Source organism: Crinia signifera, chromosome 19 (assembly GCF_055691185.1).
Source record: "Crinia signifera chromosome 19, ASM5569118v1, whole genome shotgun sequence".
Lineage (NCBI taxonomy): Eukaryota > Metazoa > Chordata > Amphibia > Anura > Myobatrachidae > Crinia > Crinia signifera.
In genome coordinates, this window is record NC_139226.1 from 124,325,832 (window position 1) to 124,349,533 (window position 23,702).

General features: G+C 45.5%; 1 protein-coding gene across 13 annotated transcripts in view; it reads right to left on the reverse strand.

The window, feature by feature from the left end:
* Positions 1–23,702, reverse strand: part of AGRN (agrin) — a 445,469-nt gene that overhangs the window by 312,959 nt on the left and 108,808 nt on the right. For 10 of the 13 annotated variants that reach the window (XM_083163264.1, XM_083163263.1, XM_083163266.1 and 7 more), the window contains exon 3: positions 10–30. The exons of the other annotated variants lie outside the window; for them this stretch is intronic. In XM_083163264.1, the coding sequence (XP_083019390.1) occupies positions 10–30 (21 nt within the window). The remainder of the gene's footprint in view (positions 1–9; positions 31–23,702) is intronic. 13 annotated transcript variants of the gene reach the window in all.

Consider the following 23,702-nt stretch of genomic DNA (forward strand, 5'->3'; position numbering starts at 1 on the left):
ATTACTTACCGGCAATAAGCTTCCTATGCTCTGCAGAGAGCAGGTGCATTAAGAAGAGAAGAAAGAGAGTTAGTTCTATGGAAGAAGGAAAACAACCAACACGTATTAATCAGCTGTCTAACCCACCGGCAGCATGAGGCTGCAGAGGCCGATGTTGTGTTTACTCGTTACTGCACCCAGTCCAAAGTTTCCGAGCCAAACAAAAGAAGGTAGAGGGCCGGGCTGGTGTTACCTCCCAAACAACACATGGAACTTAACGATTATGTTGTGTTTATTTACAAAATCGTGCAGGACGCAGTCTACTTTTATAAATACAATGTACAAAGTGTACTTAATGTGTCCACATCACCTGCAGATAGAGGTTTTGGGCACAAAAGTAATCTTTAGCTCATCAGCAAGAAGTTAGTGCCTAACTAAGGGCCTTATTCTGGTTCACGCCTTCTGGCAAATTCGTTCTTAGATCGACAAAACCATGGGCCTTATTCTAGTTCACTCTTTCTGACAAAATCCTTCTTAGATGGACAAAACCATGTGCACTGCAGGTGGGGCAGATGTAACATGTGCAGCGAGATTTAGCTTTGGGTGATATATTTTGTTTCTGTGCAGGGAAAATACTGGCTGCTTTATTTGTACACTGTAATATAGATCTCACTTTGAAGTAAAAACCCCAGCCAAATCTAATTCTCTCTGCACAAGTAACATCTGCCCCACCTGCAGTGAACATGGTTTTGTCTATTTGAGAAGAAATGTGCCTGAAGGAGTGAACCCAAATAACCCCCTAAGTCACTCTGGCATACACACTGAGCAATTTTCAATCGTTTAAGCAATTTTCATGGGAGTAAACCGCTTTCCATATTTGAAGACCATGGAAAGTGGTTCACTTGGCCCGTAATACAGGCTGACGGAGGCTGGCGGTGATGCGGAAGCAGTCTCATTGTTCCTGGTAGACGTGACAACCTGATCCTGAGACTTCAATGGGGTTTATTCAATGCTTTTTACGAGCTGTGACAACTCACACGGTCAGTATTTAACCGAACCCCTGCACATGCCGTTTCCACCCCACTGGGTTTTTGCAGCGACGTAGAAACGGCGTGTGCGGCCACCTAAACGGCAAGGCCCGCGGCTAAATGCAGCGGGCTCTCTGCATTAGCCGCGAATCTCGCTGTTTGGGGGAATGAAATGACAGCGAGGGTTCCCCCGGAACATTGAATAGGGGGAGCGGCAAGCGCAGGGTTAAACGCCGTTCGTTTTTGGCTATCCCTCGCCGGCTGCATTGAATGCTGACTTTTGAAATCTCACCACTGACCCTACTGCGGCGTGTAACCCACATTTCTGGTGTCAGTATAGATGTTATACTTTAGTATACAATGTTTAGGTATATACTGTAATACTAATCAGTAACTCCCTTTATGATGTGGGCTCTTTGCTGAATACATTTGGGCTGATCCAGAGTTGGAAGTAAAGAGAAATAAAGGAGAACATTGGCACCTGGACAATCTCTGCTGCAATGCACGGGTGGCACACACCTTTATTAGTTTTGGATGAAGGGAACGTTTAGGTGGGATTGTGTGTTGCGGTCTGAAGTGTGATTTACTACCGTGTGCTAATGTGAGAATGTATAGAGCTAAAGCGGGGGCTGGGATCTGCAAGTGGAAACCTGTGCTGCCAATTGATATTACTCCTGTCACAGTTAGGACCTGATGGGCTAGTACTTTATCTCTCTCCAAAGCTTAGTACATAGACCCCAGAGTTCCTACTACTCAGTATAGAATGGAGTTACGCAATAATGTGTAAATAATTCACAACTGGGCATGTGCTCTCCAAGGGTCTTAGGGCCTTATTCTGGTTGGTGCGGCCGGGCCGTACGCGTACGTTCCGGGGTTTTTCATGATCTGCGCATGCTAATGCGCAGGCGCGAACACTCCACAACGCTTACGGACGGGTCTCTCCGTGCGAAAAAACCTGTACGCGAGAGTACGGGCATTGGAGGCGGCATAGGGGCGTGTTGAGGGGAGCAGCCGAAATAATGAGGGAAAATGGGCGTAAATATGGGCGTACACGGGGGTGTGCACCAAAAATGAGCGGTGCTACTACCGCACGATCGACTAAAGCACCGTTCATTTCGGACACAAAACAGGCGGCCGCCAACCGCCAGCTAAAACCACCCCTACAGATACCGCATGCCAGCGTGCGCCTGGGTTAGCTAATTTACGCGGATTACTACTCAAACACATACACCTGAATGTAATAAGCAATGCTGCAGTCTATTAAGTCCAAACCATGATTTCACTACCTGCAAGCCACACACAGCCCTCAAACACATTGGAAGCTTATCTTTCTATACTTCTCCACATTTAAAGGTTTGTTTAATTTAAGGTAAGAATCTTTTTAAGACCTGCTTATATATGCTAAGGTAGGTATTTGCTAAACAGTTATACACATTCACTACGTGCTTTCATAGACTTTACACAGTAGCACACTCAATCTACACAAGTCGACATGTGTCAACGTGTTCACTCTAATACAAACATATGTTTTGTATTTATGATACAATAACATAAACCTTGTCTAACACCTACAAAGGATGTTTCAGCAATGTTTTAAGGCCATGCCCACTATTTTGCACATTAATTAATTCAATCAATTAATTAATTTTCATAATTATAGTTGAAAGGCAAGATTTGCAGGTCCATATATGTGAAGGGTATGCCAGCGTACACGGACGTACGCTCACTCTCACGAGCGGTGACATAAGCTGAGTTTTCTATTGAAAACAATAGGGACCCGTCCGTGCAAGCTGGCGTACGCTCAGATAGCCGCAAGAAGTCGGTGGGAAGACGGACGAGAGACGTCCGTAAACGGGGCGTACGCTCAATTGTACGCCAGTTATCGGAGTGTAAGGGCTGGTCCGTCCGTGTACGTTGGCGTACGCTCAATTGTACGCCACTCCCCTTCGACGTTGTTTCTGCCCGTACGTATGCGGCTGATTTGTGGGTGGACTTAACCCCAACGTCCGCGTACGGATAGCGTACGTTAATAGCGAACGTACGCACGTTTGGCCGCTACGATCAGAATAACCTCCTTATTCTAGTTCACTCTTTCTGACAAAATCCTTCTTAGATGGACAAAACCATGTGCACTGCAGGGGGGCAGATGTAAAATGTGCAGAGAGAATTAGATTGGGGTGAGTTATTTTGTTTCTGTGCAGGGTAAATACTGACTGCTTTATTTTTACACTGCAATATAGATCTCACTTTAAAGTAAAACCCCACCCAAATCTAATTCTCTCTGCACAAGTAACATCTGCCCCACCTGCAGTGCACATAGTTTTGTCCATCTAAGAAGGGTTTTGTCAGAAAGAGTGAACTAGAATAAGGCCCCATATGAGGCCATGCCCAGGGATCCATCAGACCCAAGGGGAGAAGAGTTTTTTTAAATTGTGCATGCGCAGGGATGCCTGGGTAACCGATAAGGAGAGCCGTTAACACAGAGCAGAACAGCTCTCCTTGGGGCAGATGTATTAAGCCTGGCGAAAAGATAAACTGGAGATAAAGTGGAGAAAAAGTGGAAGGAGATAATGCACCAGCCAATCAGCAGTGTTTGAAATAGGACAGTTGGGAGTTGATTGGCTGCTGCATTATCTCCTTCCACTTTTTCTCCACTTTATCTCCAGTTTATCTCTTCGCCAGGCTTAATATATCTGCCCCCTTATCGGCAGTTAATACACATGGGCAATAACAGGTGACTACTTCTCCATGTTACGCAGGAGAAGTGGGACCCAGTATTTTACCACTGGGTTTTTAATACATCTGCCCCATCGTCCTTTCTAGCAGTTATTTTTGTAAAACCCATATAGAAAATTATTTGGCGCCGTGCTAAAGAAAACTGCCAAACCAAAGCTCCAGCTTGCCCTGCGTTATATCCTATCTTAGATACAGCTAATACAGCGCAACAGAGAGCGTACAAAGCCAGGGAGGAGTCTGGGAGACCAGAACTCTCGTGACATCATAACCTTACTGAGGAAACAGACAAAAATGTGCGCGTACATTCAAACATTACATTGCGCGGTACAATGATGTGCAACACACAACTATTTGCTCACAGTGCAGTCTCACTGAACGATCCACCATGCTTCAATAGGGAGAGCTGTGTTTAGATGCACATTCTTTATTTTATATTAGTTTGTAACATAATCCTTCCTTCCTGAACCCGTTGTGCCAAATAGAATCTCGTTTTCTTTCACACGTTATATGCGGGAACAGCATTCTCATAATAGTTCCAGCAAACACAAGAGCCCAGGTTCTCCAACTACGCTGCTATTCAATTGCACTCTCCTGGGTCACACTGCCTCCCCCATCTTCCTCGCCTACGTCGTCCCAGTATCAGGTCATCTGAGGACAGTCACAATTACTTTCATGCTGCTGTACTCTTGGAGAAACGCACCAACATCACACAACTACTTATATATATATATATAAAATGTGATTCTATAAAGAGCAAGTACACAACATAGTTAAAGACAAACACAAAATTCTATACTAATGGGGTCATTCTGGTTGACTCGCTAAGCACCATGACTTCACTGCTTAGTAGGCCAACTAACGCAGCACGCGCCAATGCCCGCACTCCCTGTAAAACAGCCATTCTCAAGGTTGGGGTACGGGGCTGAAATCATTCGATGGGCACCAACCCTCTTTTCAGATCTAAGTCAGTCTGGACTTGCGGCGTCCTGTCTGAGAATGGATCGGCAGCTGCCCGTCTGCATTCGCATGGGCACGCCCAGGAAACGCTGGGCGCCCCCATGGCAACGTCCCCTGTCTGCCTCGATCCACCCCACCCTGTGCGAACACCTCGGCAACTATGCAGAAAGCCCTTTCTAAACGATAGCTTTCACTTTATCCTCTAGTGTGTACGGGGCTTAACTTCTCCACCTGTCCTGTTTAGGTTAGATAAATCTCTCCCACAATGTGCAATTGAATTCTGCAGAATGGCAAAGCTATAAGCTGGCCATACATCGGGACGACCTGCATACAAGCTGATTGTATAAGCGATCGTATGTATCATACATTCTGTTTATGACCACCATGAGAGCCAACGGATGAGACGCGCAGCACGTCTGATCCGAGGGCCGACCTCACGACCCGCAGGACCGAGCATCGTGCGATCATATGCACACGATCCGTCGCATGACCAGTCGAGATTAGATGTTCGGGTCCAATGTCGTTCTTGTGTATGGGGGTCTGTATTCTGTATCTCTAGAGCTTTCCATTTACATAACAGCCTGCTCTCTAGCACAACTCTGCTCAGCTGGAATGTTGCTCATCTTTAGCCAGATCCCACTGTTCCATCACAGATATCTCAGTTCAAAGGGTCAAAGCTTTGATATCTGAAGTTTTGTGAGAACCCAAATGGCAAATTTAAATAGAAAGTGATACAAATAAACCCTGGGGGGTTTTACGAACATTATCCACATAAAACAAATAAGATTAAAGTCATCCAATTGCGGCATCGCCGGTCAAATCGTTTGGTTTCAAAAGGAACTATTTCAGAGTATATTGACAATTCAAACCAAAGTCCCATAGGAACTAAAATAATCGCTCACCACAGAACTGGACTCGCCAGATGCCAGCATATCTTTTTTAAATGAATGAAATAGTTTAAGCAAACGAAGAATGTTCTTCCACGATCAAAACAAAGAAGAAAAAATAATTATCAGTGTCTGGGAACAACGAACCCCCACCAGGAATGTTCCAACACGGACGTTCAAAGGAAAGCTAAACCAAAAATATTATTTATTTAGCGATAATGGAAATGACAAATGTTTTCTGCTTATATATAGAAGTTATATAGTGTTTGAGAGCTATAACTGTTGAAAGTATGTACAAAACATGCTGTAGGTTGTATAGGTAAGGTCATACAATCGAAACAGTTAGTGTTTTTGCGCCTCTCGGATGTTTACAATGCACTCATCTGCTCTCATCTCATCTCAAATAAGAAAACAAATTGCATAATTACAATTTTTTTTTGTAGTATGAGACAGGACTACAAAAAAGGTAAAAAGTCAAGCAACATAAACATCTTTTGCCAAACCTTTTTCGTACATAATATGCGTGCAATCTTCTTTCCATTACAATGCCTTTTATTTACATAAGCAATGACACACAAGCAGCTCCTTCTAATTAAAATGATATTTGGCATGCCTACATTCTGCCTATATATTTTGTATGCAGATACAGCAGTGGAAGCACACAGAAGATAGGCATGCTGCACATCATTGTAATCACTGTGCGCTGCTTGTAAAGCTTGTGTACCGTTTTGCAAATAAGATGCATTGTAATGGTAAGATGCACACAAAGATGCTCGGCCCAGCCGAAGCCTTCCATTTCCACGGCATGGCGTGACAAGAAGGGATGTTTAATGCACTAGGAGGCTAGATGTATGTTGACACATCTGTAGAATGTAAAGAGCTTTTTAGAAGTCTCAGCAAAAGGGTTAAATGAAGAATAACAACAACAACAACAACAGAAATCTTCAGTGTTGCCGACTTTGAAGCGAGTTCTAAGTCTCTGTGGCAGAGCTCACCCATTGGTAATTAATGTCCACATTTTATTGGGTATCATAGCAACTGGGCTTTTCATGTGGTGAATTGGCACTCTCAGAAGAGGCTTATCATTGGACATTACCGTATAAAGCAACAAACAATGGTAGCCCCTTTAAAGATGCATTGGCAGAGAATAATTCCATTTACCTTAAAAAAAGTTGCATGATCTGGAGAAAGAATAAAAAAAAAAAAAAAAATATCAAGTGTAATGTGCACAGCAGGAGTCTGGGAATTCACCCACTCGCTTTATTCATCTCGTTCTGTGATTAACATTTTCCCCTAAACTGTCCACGTTTTTCCCCCAGTTGATTTGATTTGATTTTTCACTTGGATGAAGTCAAATGGGGCAATTTGCATAGGAAGGCTGAGGTATGCATTGATGAATTGTGTCTTCCCACTTGCTGCTATACCTGGGATCTCTCAGGATCCAAGTCTGAGGCTTAGGGACTGTAACTACAATGCAGAATTGCAGGCACTGCTATATCCCCCGGGAAGCAGTGTAACCACTAAAGTGGTCAAGTAAAAAACAACATGCTCAAAGATTCACTGTGGAGTCCTCAGAAATTAAAGCTTTAGGGCCAGATTCTCTAAGCTTCAAAAGTGCTAAAATAGAGAGTGATAAACAGCCAGCCAATCAGCTCATCCCTGCCATGTCACAGACTGTGTTTGAAAAATGTCAGACAGGAGCTGATTGGCTGGCTGTTTATCACTCTCCATTTTATCACTTTTGAAGTTTAGAGAATCTGGCCCTTAATCTTATTTATTACCCAGCACACAGATTACAGGACATGGTAGTTTTAAGGCTGCCATACACTATGCGATTTGGCCCCGATTTCACCCGATCCAGATGGATAGGGCAGTGAAATCGGACCAAATCGCAGGTTTTGACACCAGGTCCGACCCGATGCGCGGTCCCGTGCGCATCGGGTCAGAGTCGGGACGTCGGACCGGCTGCACATAAGATAAATCTTATGTGTAGCCGTGGGGACTCTGAGGACGCCGGCAAGGGAGGGGGGCGGGAGACGCCGGCGAGGGAGGGGGGCGGCAGGGGGAGCCGGAGCAGGGAGCTGTCATGCTCCGTCCGGGTAGGGGCGGGGGGACACGCCGCTAGTAGTGCGGACGCTGCGGGGGACACAGGCGGCAGTGACATAGAGCCGGGCGGGGGGAGCCGGGAGCTGTCAGCACTGAAAAAAAAAAAGCCCATACAATGAATGGGCAGCCTGTGATTGGCTGAGTGCTCTCTCAGCCTGTCAGCAATTGGCTGAGAGAGCGCTCAGCCAATCACAGGCTTTTTTTCAGTACTGACAGCTCCCGGCTCCTCCCGCCCGGCTCTATGTTACTGTCGCCTGTGTCCTCCGCAGCGTCCGCACTACTAGCAGCGTGCGTCCGTCCACCCAGCCGCCTAGCAGCATCCCCCGCCCGCCACCTCGATGTCCCCGGCCCCCCTGCTCGCTCCACATTGCAGCTCCCCGGGAGTTGCAAATGATACATCGCATGCGATGTATCATTTGCAAAACTTGGCACATCAAGTGCCAAATCGTGTGTCCCCCTCCCGGGGAGCTGCAGGGGGAAATCAGGTCCGACTTGTCCTTAGGACAAGTCGGACTAATGTATGGGGGCCTTTAGGGGTTTGTACTTAACCAATACAATATCATCATCATCATCATCATCATCATCATCATCATCTATGAAATACAAATGGCATTTCCCAATTACCCGGGTGCAGAGCTCTGTAGGAGCTCGGAGTGCACAACCACAACCCTTCCCTGATGTGATCTGTGGCCATGCTACCATAAGTATAACTAGCCACGCCCCCTCTAGTAGCTTCCCCTCCCCAGCACCTGGTGCTGCTCAAGGTCTCAGTGGACCAGAGTCTACTGTCCATGCGTATATCTCTGGAAAAATGGCATCTGTGTCAAATTCCCATTCTAAATATGATGCCCCCTGTATACTCACTAACCTGTAAATCAGATGGCGGTTGTTTTGTTGGGAAATGTTTAATTTTTCTTTCTTTTTTTTAGATAAGCCCTATGGTTTAAATTAATTTCACCAACCTCCATTTTGTTGGAAAATCTGTAATACTTGTTTTATATACATTATGCTGATATCTGTGAGGCCTCCTATGGGCATCTCAATCCATTTTCAATAAACTATACCCAGAGGTGTAACTCTGGGAGGCAATGGGAGTAATCTGCAGAAAAAAACATCAAAGGTATATAGTATAGTATATTCTACCTACTCCCATCTACCCCTGCCAGGGTAGGGAACAGCCAGCAGAAACAGCAGGTACCCTTGTCAGAGTGGTACCAGCAGCTACCCTGGCCACAGAGGGACTAACAGTTACATTTTTCACAGAGGAGCATAGCATGACCAGCAGGTACAATTGCCACAAAAAAACATAGCAGGACCAGCAGCTACCCTTGTCAAAGAAGGACACAGCAAGACCAACAGGTATTCTTGTTAGAGAAGTACATAGCATAACCAACAAGAGCCCTTGTCAGAGAAGAACCTAGCAGGACCAGCAGCTACTCTTGTCAGAGAAGAACCTAGCAGGAACAGCAGCTACTCTGGTCAGAGAAGAACATAGCAGGACCAGCAGCTACTCTTGTCAGAGAAGAACATAGCAGGACCAGCAGCTACTCTTGTCAGAGAAGAACATAGCAGGACCAGCAGCTACTCTTGTCAGAGAAGAACATAGCAGGACTAGAAGGTAGCATTGTAAGAGAAGGACATAGTAGAACCAGAAGGTTCCTTGTCAGAAAAGGACATTACATGGCCAGATGCTACCCTTGCCAGAAAAGAACATAGCAGGATCAGAAGGTAGCCTTGTTAGAAGACATAGCAGAACCAGAAGGCAACTTGTCAGAGGAGGACATAGCAGGACCAGCAGGTATCCTTGTTAGAGAAGTACATAGCAGGACCAACAGGAGCCCATTTCAGAGAAGGACAGAGCAGGACCGGCAGCTACTCTTGTCAGAGAAGGACATAGCAGGATAAGAAGGTAGCATTATAAGAGAAGGACATCGTAGAACCAGAAGGTCCCTTGTCAGAGGAGGACATAGCAGGACCAGATGCTACCCTTGCAAGAATAGAACATAGCAGAACCAGAAGGTAGCCTTGTTAGAGGACATAGCAGGACCAGAAGGTCCCTTGTAAGAGGAGGACATTACATGACCAGATGCTACCCTTGCCAGAATAGAACATAGAAGGACCAGAAGGCAGCCTTGTTAGAGGACACAGCAGAACCAGAAGGCAGCCTTCTTAGAGGACATAGCAGGACCAGAAGGTAGCCTTGTTAGAGGCCATAGCAGGACCAGAAGGCAGCCTTGTTAGAGGACACAGCAGAACCAGAAGGTAGCCTTGTTAGAGGCCATAGCAGGACCAGAAGGCAGCCTTGTGGATACAAACAGCTAGTGTATAAAATTCCAGATTAATTCAAGACCAATTTATAAATAGACAATTTGGTGTCCTTGGTAAATGAATGAATCATACGGTATCGAACAAAACTGTAATAAAGTACACGCTCTCCATACTGTTTGCAGTCTGTGTCCTCAGCGATGGGTACTGTGATAGTACAGCAATGATCCGCAAAGGCCGAGTCGTGATATATGGGAATTCTATCAGCAACACTTCCAACTTTTACATTATCTGACTTTTCCTGAAAGAGCGACAAATCGCAACCAACGAGCCTCTAAATACTGACGGGGTTAACAATCTTATAAATGTCTGACATGCAGGCTCTGATCTATGAAGCATTGCATAGCATTACACACAAGCATTATCCATTCAGTGTATCAACTATATCAAATGAAAACGGCTGAAAGACTACATTACCCTGACGCTCTACCGGTCTGTAACCCAAGCTGTGTATTATAACTATAGCAATAACCATGCAAGATCTTTATCGTCAGGCAATGGACACTCCAGGGAAAAGCAACACCTAATTCACACTAACACAGGATATTTATGCAAGATGAAATTACCTTGTGTGCGCTACGCCTGGAAAGCTGCCCTCAGACTTTCTCATGCAAATGCAACAGCAAATCACATTACTCTGACAAATAAATAAACCCTTTTTTTAAGTCATCAATCCTCCCCTCAAGCCGGTGACAGCTTTCATTAGCAAACTTCATCTATGGTATGACTAACCAGACAGGCTAATTAAAAGGCCGGGTATGGAGAGGCAAGGTGCCCCCCCCTCCCACGCAGGCATGTACAGAGAGGAGGTATAGCTGCACCAGATAGGCCAAGGAGGCCTGGATTCCAGGGAAGGCTCACAGACAATGTGGTCCTCAAAGAAATACCTCAAAGGCCTGTTGTGACCCCGGGAATGCAACTAAAATGTGTGACTGCTTTCTAATGAGCATCGGAATGGAATTACGTTTGGAGGCTGAAATACCTAGTGGCGTATTTGTAGGCTTGTGATGCAGAATATAGTACGCTCAAGGCTTACAGCCATTTGGTGGCCATGGTTCTCTCTGAGTGCTGTGTTATTCTATTGTATTATTCCTTCCCCAGGCTGCAGGCTGTGAGAGTCATAACTTGCCGCACTGTAAGCAATAAGGGACTAGTTTACATGTATTATGGAAGAGACAAAACTCAAACCATTAAACACCAAAGTATTATTACTGCTTACGACACATCTACAGTATAAAAGTTGGGTATTCAATTGTTTGTTTAGGCACCCATAACAATTGGATCTACCCCATAGGCCCTCTGAATTCTGATGAACCACCTGTGTACAATGCCAGACTGGCCCACAGGTACACAGGGAAAACCCCTGTTAGGTCCACCTACCTCCTCCTCTAGGAATCAGGATCCATTGTACAGTATATGTTATACTACACAGGACGAAGGTGTATTCTCTTTAGTGCACTGCTGTTATTAATCTATCATGCAGTATTTACTATACATATTTATCAAGGACTCAGACCAAACCTTTATTGCGGCTGGCCACACTTCTAAACATGGGCCCCAACCACTGCAATCCCCCGGTGGTTCCGTCACGCCCCAGTCCGACACTGCTTGTGCATCCCACTCCCTTCCCTGTATTCTCACTGGGGCCTTCATACAGTGGCACCCTGATCCAAGTTCATGTGCTTCCACCTGCTGTCTCTACAGAAGAGGCACAAATACTGTCTGCCTCTAGCAACAATAGAGGTAGTGGGGAAGGAGACATATGCTGGAAGCTGGAAGGCAAATTACATACAGTTTTTACTCCTGGAATTCCCTTATACTTCACATTGAGACATGCTCTCACTGTACCTTGTGGTGCAACGTACGGGAATAGGGGGGGCTCTTACATCCGGGCCCCCTTACTGCCGCACATCGCCTACATAATTATCGCATATGCTCTAACATATGCGATAATTATGGCAAAGGACAGCTCTTCTGGTAACGGGCGTACATGTGGGTGGTGACAAGAAGTGCTGGGCGTACACCCCACTCGAGTCACCGAGTGCACGGACCCACTCGGACCTGTTTTCATGAGAAACACTCGGATGGATAAAGCAAGTCTCACGCCTCGCAGCCCTGCCGCAGTAGCGGGCCCGCATTCGGTCGGACAATCAACATGCACAATAGCTACATTACTGTTAGCTGCACGCAATACACACCCCTGCAGCATAGAGGTTTCCCTAATTTATCAATTAACTTGCAAACATGCAGCCATGACCCCAACCAAAGCCTCTTGTGCCTCATCAGGCCCCCTTGCACAGCCCTTCACTATGCCAACCAGGTACAAGAGGGGGCAGCAATAAAGTCTACAACCATGTCCCAGGAATGACCAGCACTAATCCGGTCTCATTCCAGAAGCGTAATCTGAAATTACGGAAATTATTTTCTTTACACAGTCCCAGACTATTTCAAATAGCCACGCCATCCCACAGCCTTACATTCCCCGATACAAACAAGGATGATTATGAGAACTGAATGACTCGGGCTGGGGTCGGAGGTCTGATCTACTCCGTAATCACAAATAACACTGTATATCCCATCGGAAATGTCTCATTAGGATAAAGAGTCTCTGGAGGGAGAAGAACCGGAGCGTTCAGCTGTGGTCACTGCCTGACTAGCTGCCAGCAGCAGAGGCGTTCCGAACAGACAGGGAGTGCGGAGATAACTGTATGGTCTCACACAATGTAAAGCACTTGAGAAAACGTAAAGGACGTGGAGTTAAACCCAATTACAAAACAAAAGTGCATCTTCTGTATTGCCAGGAGGGGGGAATGATTAGAACCACCTGTTTTTTAAAGAGAGTGTCAGTTCGGAAATAATATATCTTTGCTCTGGGGTTGGGATCATTTGGTCTACCCATTAGGTCGACATGGGAAAAGGTCGACATGGGTCTAGGTCGACATGGGAAAAGGTCAACATGTTTCTAGGTTGAAAGGTCATTAGTTCGACAGGTCGTTAGTACGACAGGTCATTAGTTCGACAATGTTTAGGTCGACAGTCAAAAGGTCAACATGGGGTTTTTCACTGTTTTTTTTTTTACCTGAATGTCAACACAGTCGACATGGACACAGTTTAAAGTGCACCACATCCCTTTGCATTGCTCACTACGCTCGGCACACTATTTTATTCTCCCACCACGCCCTAGTGGATGGTAGGGCATGAAATACCGCCTGTCGGCACATGCCGGCTCAAAATTGTGAAAACCCCCATGTCGACCTTTTGACTATCGACCTAGACAATTTCGAACTAACGACCTGTCGAACTAATGACCTTTTGACCTAGAACCATGTCGACCTTTTCCTATGTTGACCTAGACCCATGTCGACCTAATGGTGTCGACCATCATGCTATAGACCAAATGACCGCATCCCGTTTGCTCTAGCAAGGTGATACGGTAAACATGCACTGTTAGCTAGGGCCAATGATAAATGATGTAAACTACAGCACTATGCAAATTGGCGCTGCACACTGCAAACGGAGACATTTTTCTCTTTTGTAGCCACTGCCATGGGCCCCAAGCAACTTATCAGACACATTTACTCATCCCAGGGCCCCTGCGGTTAGTGTGTCCCAGTGACTGGATTCTGAAAAGCACCACACTTTCTAGAGACGGCATGTATTCAATGCTCCTATGTCGCCGTAAAAAACGGTGAGAGTGCATGTTTTTTGGAGAGTGGTGAACTTTTCTCTCCTATTTTGCGCTTCCCTGTATTCAGCTCTGTTGCTTCTCCAAAAATATTTTGCGAAGCTAACTCAGTTCACCCTGCACTTCTCACCATTTCTGTTCAATGGGGATTTTAGTGTCTCTCTCCAAAAGTGTATTCAATGCACAAATTGCGAGTCCTGTTGGTTTCTTTTTTTAGAGCAGTTCTCCATTTTTCCCTCTGCATCTTTTTTAGGTGAACTGTAGGACTATCTTTGTTAAAGTTGTTATTTTTTTTGTTTTTTATGGTTTATAAATTAAAAAAAATGTACTCTAATGTATTTATTGCAAGTGCCATAATGCTGTACTTCTATATTAATTTATTTGGAATTTAATAAGTTATTTTAATGGTATCCAATAAGAAATCAGTAATGCTTCTAGTTAGACCCCCCTTACATAAAACAGCATGCAGCAGGCAGGGAAGCTCAGGGAGACCCCACCTAACATAAAACCACAATTTAGGGGTGTATTAAAAAAAAAACTAAACCAAAGCCCCCAAAAAGGCATTTAAAAACGCTAACAATTACAAAATAAATAAAATAAAAACCCAGGGCACTGAAAGGCCAAAGCACAACACAATAATAAGAATAAATGAGGACAAAATACACAGCACCAGTCTGCAGCCACAAACCCAATTAAAATTGTCACACAGCCATGTGTTGTAATAAAAACAATGCACAAAACACTAACCTTAAACCTGTTCAGAAGCCAAAATCCACAGATCCCCCGAACACACTGCTCAAACACAAGTCTGCACACCTCACATGGAGAGCAGGAGAAACCTGATCTCTCCTGCTACAGCTCACCCTATTCCCCTCGCATAATTATGCAGAGTTCGCAAAAAGGGATGGTGAGCTGCAGAAGCGTTGAATAAGGAGACAGACAGAAAGGAGGAGATGATTAAAAGTGGTGAGTGCTTCAGCGAGGTCACGGTGACATGCAGGAGCGAACAGTGAGCCTGACTCGCAAAAAGCATTGCACAAAAATTAGTGCATCAGGCATGTATGGATTGTATTCAATGTCGGACGCTATTTATGACCGTGGAAATATTCAGTATTCCCACCTCCCTGTGGAGGCAAGTCTGTATTGTCAGAAATGGATGTGGATTGTCGAATCCGCTGTAATTTTTAGACAAAACCGACGCATTTTCGACAATCCTCCAATTTTCTGACACTCGACAGATGAATATTGAATTCCGGCTGTCGAGTTACAGTCGAGTGAATCGTAAAAGGCGCGGGATTCTGACTGTCAGGATTTCCAAGAGTCGGAATTCAGGATTTAATACCTATCTCTCTATTCAGCGGGCTACACCATACTTGTATGTATGTATATTATATTTCTCCCTCTCTATACCTATCTACCTAACTGTGTGTGCATACAAATCATAGTTACCTCCCCTCCTGCGTTCTGCAGGAGACTCCCTCATTAGTCTAGCAATCTCCCTCATGTCACCTGGCCCACATTACACTGTAACATCATAGTTGCTTACCCTCCTGCATTCTGCAGGAGACTCCCTGACATAGCAGCAATCTACCTCTCTCCCTTATTACTCTAGCAATCTCCCTCATGTCACCTAGCACACATTACACTGTTACATTTTTGGGGGAAAAAGGAATGAGAGACAGATACATTTACATTGAATCATCAGCACCATTTCCCAGCACTTTACCAAGTATAGTAGCTCTTACTAACTGCTTTGGGGATCATCTACATTTGGATATAAGTAATTTTACAAGATTCCTCTCAGATGTAGCAGTACACACCCACGCTTCTAGGTGCCACGTTCACAATCTCTTTTCACAATCTCTTCATATATGGAACTAGACACACCCTTTGGGAGGAGCATGACACGCCCCCTCCATGGGGCGCTGTGCAAAATTCTACTACCAACTATAATCTCCCTGAAACTAGTTTTCAAAAATAGGCAAGTATGATACAAATTCAGTTGCAGTGTAACTGCCTGCAGGATATTGTAGCTATAACTACCTTACAGGAGTGAGGAGCGCTCACAATCCAGTTCCTAATGTCAGACATTTGGGATTGTCCTTCACAGTGTTGGTTTTACCCAGTTTCACAAATCACTTGGCAGTGGAGAGACATTGCTGGAAATCCGCAGGCTTGTTATTTTGGTCTAAGCTCTCTGAGCCCGGATCCATTTCATAAGCAGGAATGAAGTGAGTTTAACTGATGCTCGGCAGAGATGAGCAGTATACTTGTATCCTGCAATGTCTAATCGCCCAGCAGCGCTAGAGATGGTGTATGGTCATTAGGTCTACAGTACCTAGGCTGACAGTCAAAAGGTCCACCACTATTAGGCGACACATAAAAAAGGTTGACATAACTTAGGTCAACAAAAGCAAAAGATCAACATGAAAAAAATCTGCATGGAAAAGGTTCACTTGGGTTTTTCGTGATTTTTTTTTTTCAACTGACTTGCGGGCATAGGGGAGATATATAATAGTGTACAGGGCGCAGAGAGGCACCGTGCCCAAAGCATGGCGAGCACAGTTCATGTCGACCCTTTACACGTGTCGACCGTTTGACCATATCGACCTACTGCATGTCAACTTTTTAATCTGTTGACCTTCTGCGTGCTGACCAATAGTGGTAGAAGTTTTGACTAAAGATGGTTTACCATTTATATCATTACCTTGATTGATACAGGTTTTTTTTTCTGTGCTACAATGCATGCGCACGTGCACACGTGCGCACGTGCACACGCATCCTGTCCATGCTATGTCCTACTAGGCTGCGTAAGCTCGCACACGCAAATTAACCATAGAGTGTGTATGGCTTGCAGGTGCAAGTGTACTCTGTCTCTAGAAAATTGTATGTCTATGGTAAATCGTCTTGGGTGAGATGTAACAGGGTGCAATTTTTTAAATATTTGAGATTTTTGGTCAAAAACGGGCGAATTCGTATGTTTTCCGAAAATCCCACATGTAATAACGTGCGAATTGCTGTAAAATGTACATGTTTTCATCGGTCTAAAAAAAGAAATCTGCACATTCAAAATCGCATGAAGAGGTTTTCTCATAGAAAACATCAAAAACACAAATGTAATAGGGTGGAAATTTCAATTCGCACCCTTAATATGACCGAAAATCGCAAAACAAATAGACCAGGTCCAGCCTGGCGAGTTTCACAGAAATATGCACAGATCATCGTGCATATTGATCAGATCATTTCAGATCAGTTAACATTATTTTTTCTTTTTATAAAGAACCCCTTCTTTGTATTAGGAGAACCAGGACTGGCTCAACAAGCCTGAGGTTGGTTATGCTCGGGAGGGGGGACCCCACACTGTTTTTTTTTTCCTTTCAATTTAAAAAAAAGGTACTTGTGTACTTTCACGGCACCAGCATGGCGCCGTGCGTCTGTGTCCCCTTGTGGGGCTCGCTGCGCTCGCCCACGCTGCGGGCTCGGTGGCTCGCCACGCTATCTAAAATCAACTCCATGCCAACGTGGATAGTGGGGGTACGAACTATACATGTTGGCATGGAGTTTTCAGCCCCCCAGCTGGACACAGACGCATGGCGCCATGATGGCGCAGTGAAACTACACAAGTACCAAAAAAAACAAAAACACACACACACTCCCATGTTTAAAAAAAATTGCATGTGATTTCTGACTTTGTCTAACAATTCGCACCTTACTACTTGTGCAAATTTCGGGTGAGGTGGAGCACACATATGACATGTGCTATATGGTGCGAATTTTAGGCTGTCTTATTGGACATCCGCGCCGGCTCTATGAGTGCCCATAGCCGATTTTTGTTACTGTGAAATGTAAGGCTATTAGAAAGATTTTGCATGGACTCATGACTAATTAATGAGGTAAGATTTGTTTATTTGGTAGTTATCATGGATGACTGTTAAAAACACCGCGCACCGGCAGTCGCCAGGCCAGTCCATGTGGCGAAGACACTTCTTATAGTTCACATCTCACAGTCTCTCACAATGCTTTGCTATTTTCACAGGGGGACTGTTGCCCTCTGGGAAAACCATCAGCACCCGCATTCTGGTGGCAGCAAGGAATAAAGGATCCATTTGTATTCCCAGTCCGGCCCTGCTGCAGCCTGGAGCGCAGAGGAAGGAGGGAGAGATAAGAACAAGGCCGAACATTGCCCATCTTTCCACTTCTGCTAAATGAAATGTGAGCCTGGAGGGAGCACAGCAGGAGGGGAAGCGGAGTCTTGGGCTCATGTCCAAGAAAGGACTTATCACAGACCCAGGCACCATGGAGTAAGCGTAGATGAAATAAACATCCTGACATCCCGATGTTCCCAGCTAATGCTGCTGCTGGCACCTGTCCCCTGCGACAGGTGAAATATAGTTATACATTTATTGTCTTCCTGCACTGAGACAACAGAAATCCTGCGCTCTCCTTTGCCAATAGATTACCCATTAAGGGCGGGATGTATCAATATTCACTTTTCTGTAGTGAAGTGGACTCCGTTTTTTCGCGCTTTTTTCGCGATTGTTTTACGATGATTTTCGCGTTATTTACGATGATTTTATGCACATCTTTGGTCCGCGGTAATACGGACCTCTCCTGAAATCTTTTCGTTTTTTTTTACACTGCGCATGCGCGATGACGCCCTGCCCTACTTTGAATATGCCCTCGTATGCCACACTCCTCACCCACCCTTATCCCATCTGTCACAGTGCCTCACACCTAAAAAGCCTCCTGCTTGCTCTGTGCCTCACACACACACACATCTCGCCCATGTGGTCAGACCGCCCTGCCCTACTTTGAATATGCCCTCATATGCCACACTCCTCACCCACCTTTACCCTAATCCCATCTGGCACACAGCTCACTGCACAGTGCCTCACACCTCAATGGATCCTGGTGCCTCCACAAACACCCTCCTCACCCACCTTTACCCTAATCCCATCTGGCACACAGCTCACTGCATCTGTGCCTTGCACCTCAATGGCTCCTAGTGCCTCTTGTCCACATAAAAAAACCAGGACAACCATTACATTCACCTCCAGAAGAATTACCTTACACTTTACCCTGACAGGACACAACAGTTCGCCAGCAATATAAGGCGAATTATATGGAAGAGAAGCTGAGCGCTGCGAGTGTTAATACATCACACAGCGCTTCAGCTACAATGCTGTCCAATGGGAGGATGTTTCGCGCCGGAAACTCCGCGATACTTCAACCCGGCGGAGTTTTTTCAACAACAGAAAACGAAAACTTTATTAATACATCAGGCGAACAAGTGACGAACGCGAAAACGGGATGTCAACGCCACGGTAAGCGTTGATACATCCCGCCCTAAGTGTTTTCTAGGCTGGATTGTAAACTTCAAAATTTATTTCGCAAAGGTGGTTCAGGTTTATGCCCCCTCTGGAGTTTGGGGCAGCTAAGAGAGGTGCATGGAGGTGACACAGTGATATTGGATATTATGTTCGAATCCCTGAAAGATCTCAATGGCTCAATCAGATGGGAAACGGGAGGCCGTCCCCATTGTATTGCAGCATATAGCAGATTTCACATTACACAGGCTCAGCAATAGAATTGTTTTTGGAGAGACCAAGTCCGACCCTTCCACCGTATTTGGTCGTTAGGTCGACATGCATTGGGTGGAGCGCTGAAGGTCAACATGAGCCAATGTTGACACATGGGAAGGTTGACATGGGCTTAGGTTGACATGGGCTAGGTTGACAGTCAAAAGGCCGACATGGCGCTTTTCACTTTTTTTAGCCGACATGTACCATCTTATAGTGTGCCTGAAGCATGGCAAGCGCCGCAAAAAAAGTGAAAAACCCCATGTCAACATTTTGACTGTCGACCTTGTGATCCATACCCCCTTCCACAAATCTGACAGACACAAGCTGATGGAGGCCAGCGCGGAAGTCACAGATCTTCCCCGAAAACGTCTAGGCATGTCCGCATTTTTTTCTGCCACTCCCTAAAATTGGCTGGATGCCATCCCCAAATGCCAACGTTTGTGCCAGTTAAATTGTGAGGGGTTTGCAATCTATTTGCTATTTTTCACTGCTATTTTGGCTCCTGCGTACACACACATCAGCGATCATCTCTGAATAACCCCCCATAGTACAGTGTTTATCGTGCCGTATAAGTTCTGCCGAGTGTAAAAGCATTGTGAGCTTATCTGCAGCATAAATCCCAATACCGGTGTAATAACGTACAACAGAATAAGAGTAACTGATAACTGTCATTATGCCCAACAGGTATGTGCAAGGGGTTAAGGGGGGGATGCTCTAACATCCGCACCCCCGTACCGCCGCACATCGCCTACATAATTATCGCATATGCTCTAACATCCGCGCCCCCTTACCGCCGCACATCGCCTACATAATTATCGCATATGCTCTAACATATGAATTAATAATGGCAAAGGACAGCTCTTGCGTTAAGAGCTGTCCTTTGCGGTGAGAGTCGCCGGGTCTCAGCGGGTCCCGGCGACTCCCTCCCTTACCCGGCGCTGCTGCTGGTGTGCCGGGCTCTCCTCCTCCCTGCACCCAGAAGAGGATCATAGTGCAGGGAGGAGGAGGTGGTCACAGGTCCGGGCAGCACAGCACTGTGCTGTCCGGACACAGGTGAGGGGGGGTCAGTGCGGGGGTCGGTGCGGGGCGGCGGTGGGTCGCGGTAGAAGCCCATAGGCTTCTATGAGGCATTGCCAGATTTTTCTGGCGATACTCTCCGTCGCGATAACCCGGCGGGGGATGCTTAGAGCATCCCAAAACGCGGTAAAAACCCAATAACGGGGTTTTTACTGCATTTTTAGTTTAGAGAATCTGCCCCCTAAATCTCCTACTGACAAACAGAACCAGGCGTTTCAACAATTGTTTTAAAGCTTTCTGTTCTGCATCCATGAAAGGTAATAAAATACAATGCTAATTAATCATTATGAACCTAGAAAAGGGATGTTTTTTTTTAACAAAGCTTTAAAGTCGTTTCATGACAGTCCTGAATAATTAAAATTTGCATGAAAATTTCAGGTCTTTCAAGATTTCATTAAAATTAATTTTCCCCTTCAGAGAGATCACTCTGCCAGAGTCACATGTAGGACAAATTGCACACTCCACAAGACAAGGAGACTCATCTTCGCTGCAATATCTCTTAGAACGCACCAGATAATCTCCACCACTGAAACAGTCCGGAGACCAAACAGGGAACAAGCCACTCGTCAAGCTGTAAGCAATTTGTAATAAAATAACCCCTAGTTTTATTTTAATGACAATACTTAATTTATAAGGTTGTGACAATGGGTCTGGCAGTGAGATACAAACGGCCAAGGCAGACAGATATCTAGGTTTGCCGGCACCATGGTACGTGTACGCAGAGCGATTATGCTGAAAATAGCGCAGAGCATACACACTGAGCAATTTTCGCCTGTTCAAGCGATTTTTGCCTGGGTGAACGGCTTTCCATAGCAGGATGCTCCATCTGCTGGTAATTATTTATTTACAGTTTCTTATATAGCGCAGCATATTCCGTTGCGCTTTACAATTGGAAACAACAGTGATTAAACAAACTGGGTAGAAACAAACCGACATGGAGGTAGGAGGGCCCTGCTCGCAGGTTTACAAATCTATAGGGATAATAGGAGGGATACATAAGGATAGGATTCCATAGCATGGCAGTCCCATCAGATTACAAGACAGTCCTGATGGGATGTAATGAGATATGAATGCTACTGGAGGTTGCATGGGGTTCCGGAATAAGCTTGCTGGAAGAGGTACGTTTTCAGGGAACGCTTGCAAGTTTGCAGGCTAGAGGAGAGTCTGAATGTAATGGTAATACCAGCAGGTGAGCAGCAGAGGCTGGCAATGATGCGGTGGTGCTCATCGACACTACCGCTCATAGCCGGGCCATACACACTGGCTGGCTTTTAAGTTGAAATCAGCTTAAAGGGTAAAAGTGAGACGCTCTCAGCTCTAAATCACCCAGTGTGTAATAGGGCCTTAACCAGTTATGTTGTGAAAATCAAGAAATCTAGGTTATTACAGTGTAGAGGGAACTGTGGGCTAAATGACCAGCGTGTCACAACCAGTACTATTTTTCTGGAAAACTAGGTCCAGGGACTCCAGGTCTGGGGGTGGATCAACGGGAGAGGGAGAGAGAGATAGAGAGAGATTTGGCCCAGAACAGGTTCAGAAAACCCAGTTCCTGATGATGTCATATTTAATTAGAGGTTCAGCAACTGAGTTCCCGGTGAAAAATAGCACTGGTCACAGCAGAAGGTGTTATAAACCCTCGGCATGTCTATATAAGGCACAGGAAGTCACCCAATAGCTGTATGTGGAAATCCAGGTCCCAGGATGACATACAGGAGGTTTACAAGGCATTCTTGGACTTTCAGTTCTATAAGACTTGAAGAGCCACTGAGATTCCCCAGACATAACACTAGGAAAACATACCACTTACATCATAGTTACCTCCCCCCTGCATTTTGCAGGAGACTCCCTCAAATAGCAGCAATCTCCCTCATTAGTCTGGCAATCTCCCTCATGTCACCTAGCCCACATTACACTGTTACATCATAGTAACCTCCCCTCTTGCATTCTGCAGGAGACTCCCTGACATAGCAGCAATCTCCCTCTCTTCCTCATTAGACTAGCAATCTACCTCATTTTACCTAGCACACATTACACTGTTACATCATAGTTACCTCCCCTCCTGCATTCTGCAGGTGACTCCCTGACATAGCAGCAATCTCCCTCTCTCCCTCATTAGTCTAGCAATCTCCCTCATGTCACCTAGCCCACATTACACTGTTGCACCATAGTTACCTCCCCTCCTGCATTCTGCAGGAGACTCCCTGACATAGCAGCAATCTCCCTCTCTCCCTCATTAGTCTAGCAATCTCCCTCATGTCACCTGGCCCACATTACACTGTTACATCATAGTTACCTCCCCTCCTGCATTCTGCAGGAGACTGCCTGACATAGCAACAATCTCCCTCTCTCCCTCATTAGTCTAGCAATCTACCTCATGTCACCTAGTACACATTACACGGTTACATTTTTGGGGGAAAAAAGGAATGAAAAATACATACATTTACATTGATTCATCAGCACCATTTCCCAGCACTTTACCAAGTATAGTAGCTCTTACTAACTGCTTTGGCCTCATCTACATTTGGATATAAGTCATTTTAAATGATTCCTCTCAGATGTAGTGCACACCCACACTTCTAGGTGCCACGTTCACAATCTCTATTCACAATCTCCCCGTGGAACTAGACACGCCCCTTAAGTTTAACATTAATTGATTAATTAAAACTAGTTTTCAAAAGTAGGCAAGTATGACTTACAAAGAAGTAAAATCGCCAATCGGTACAACATATTATATATATATATATATATATATATATATACTAGGTGATTCATCGCGCTCTACGGGCGCTCTTCACACCGGCGTAAGGGGCTACGCCCCTTAATTTGTGAACATTTGTATTGTGAGAAATATGGTTAGAATTGTATGAAAGATGCCCTGTATTGCAGCTTCTGGCAGTGGGTGAGGGTCCAGCGTGGCAGCACAGGAGTACCGGACGGTGGCCCTGAGTCAGTGTCTCCTCCTACTGGGTGGGAGTTAGGGTGCATGAGAGCAGGAGGCTGGGATATGAGGCATGATAGGGGTATGTGGGCAACACAGCGTCAGCGATTACCCAGTGGTGGAAGTTACGGTTCAGGAGAGCAGGAAGCTGGGTAGTGATAGGGGTGTGTGGGCATACGGGGGACTAAAGAGGGTGGTGGACACTGTGCAGCTTCTGCCAGTGGGTGAGGGTCCAGCGTGGCAGCACAGAAATACAGGAGTCAGTGTCTCCTCCGACTGGGTGGGAGTTAGGGTGCATGAGAGCAGGAGGCTGGGCGGTAAAGCATGATAGGGGAATGTGGGCAACACAGGGTGAGCGGGTCTCCACTGGCGGAAGTTACGGGGCAGGAGAACAGGAGGCAG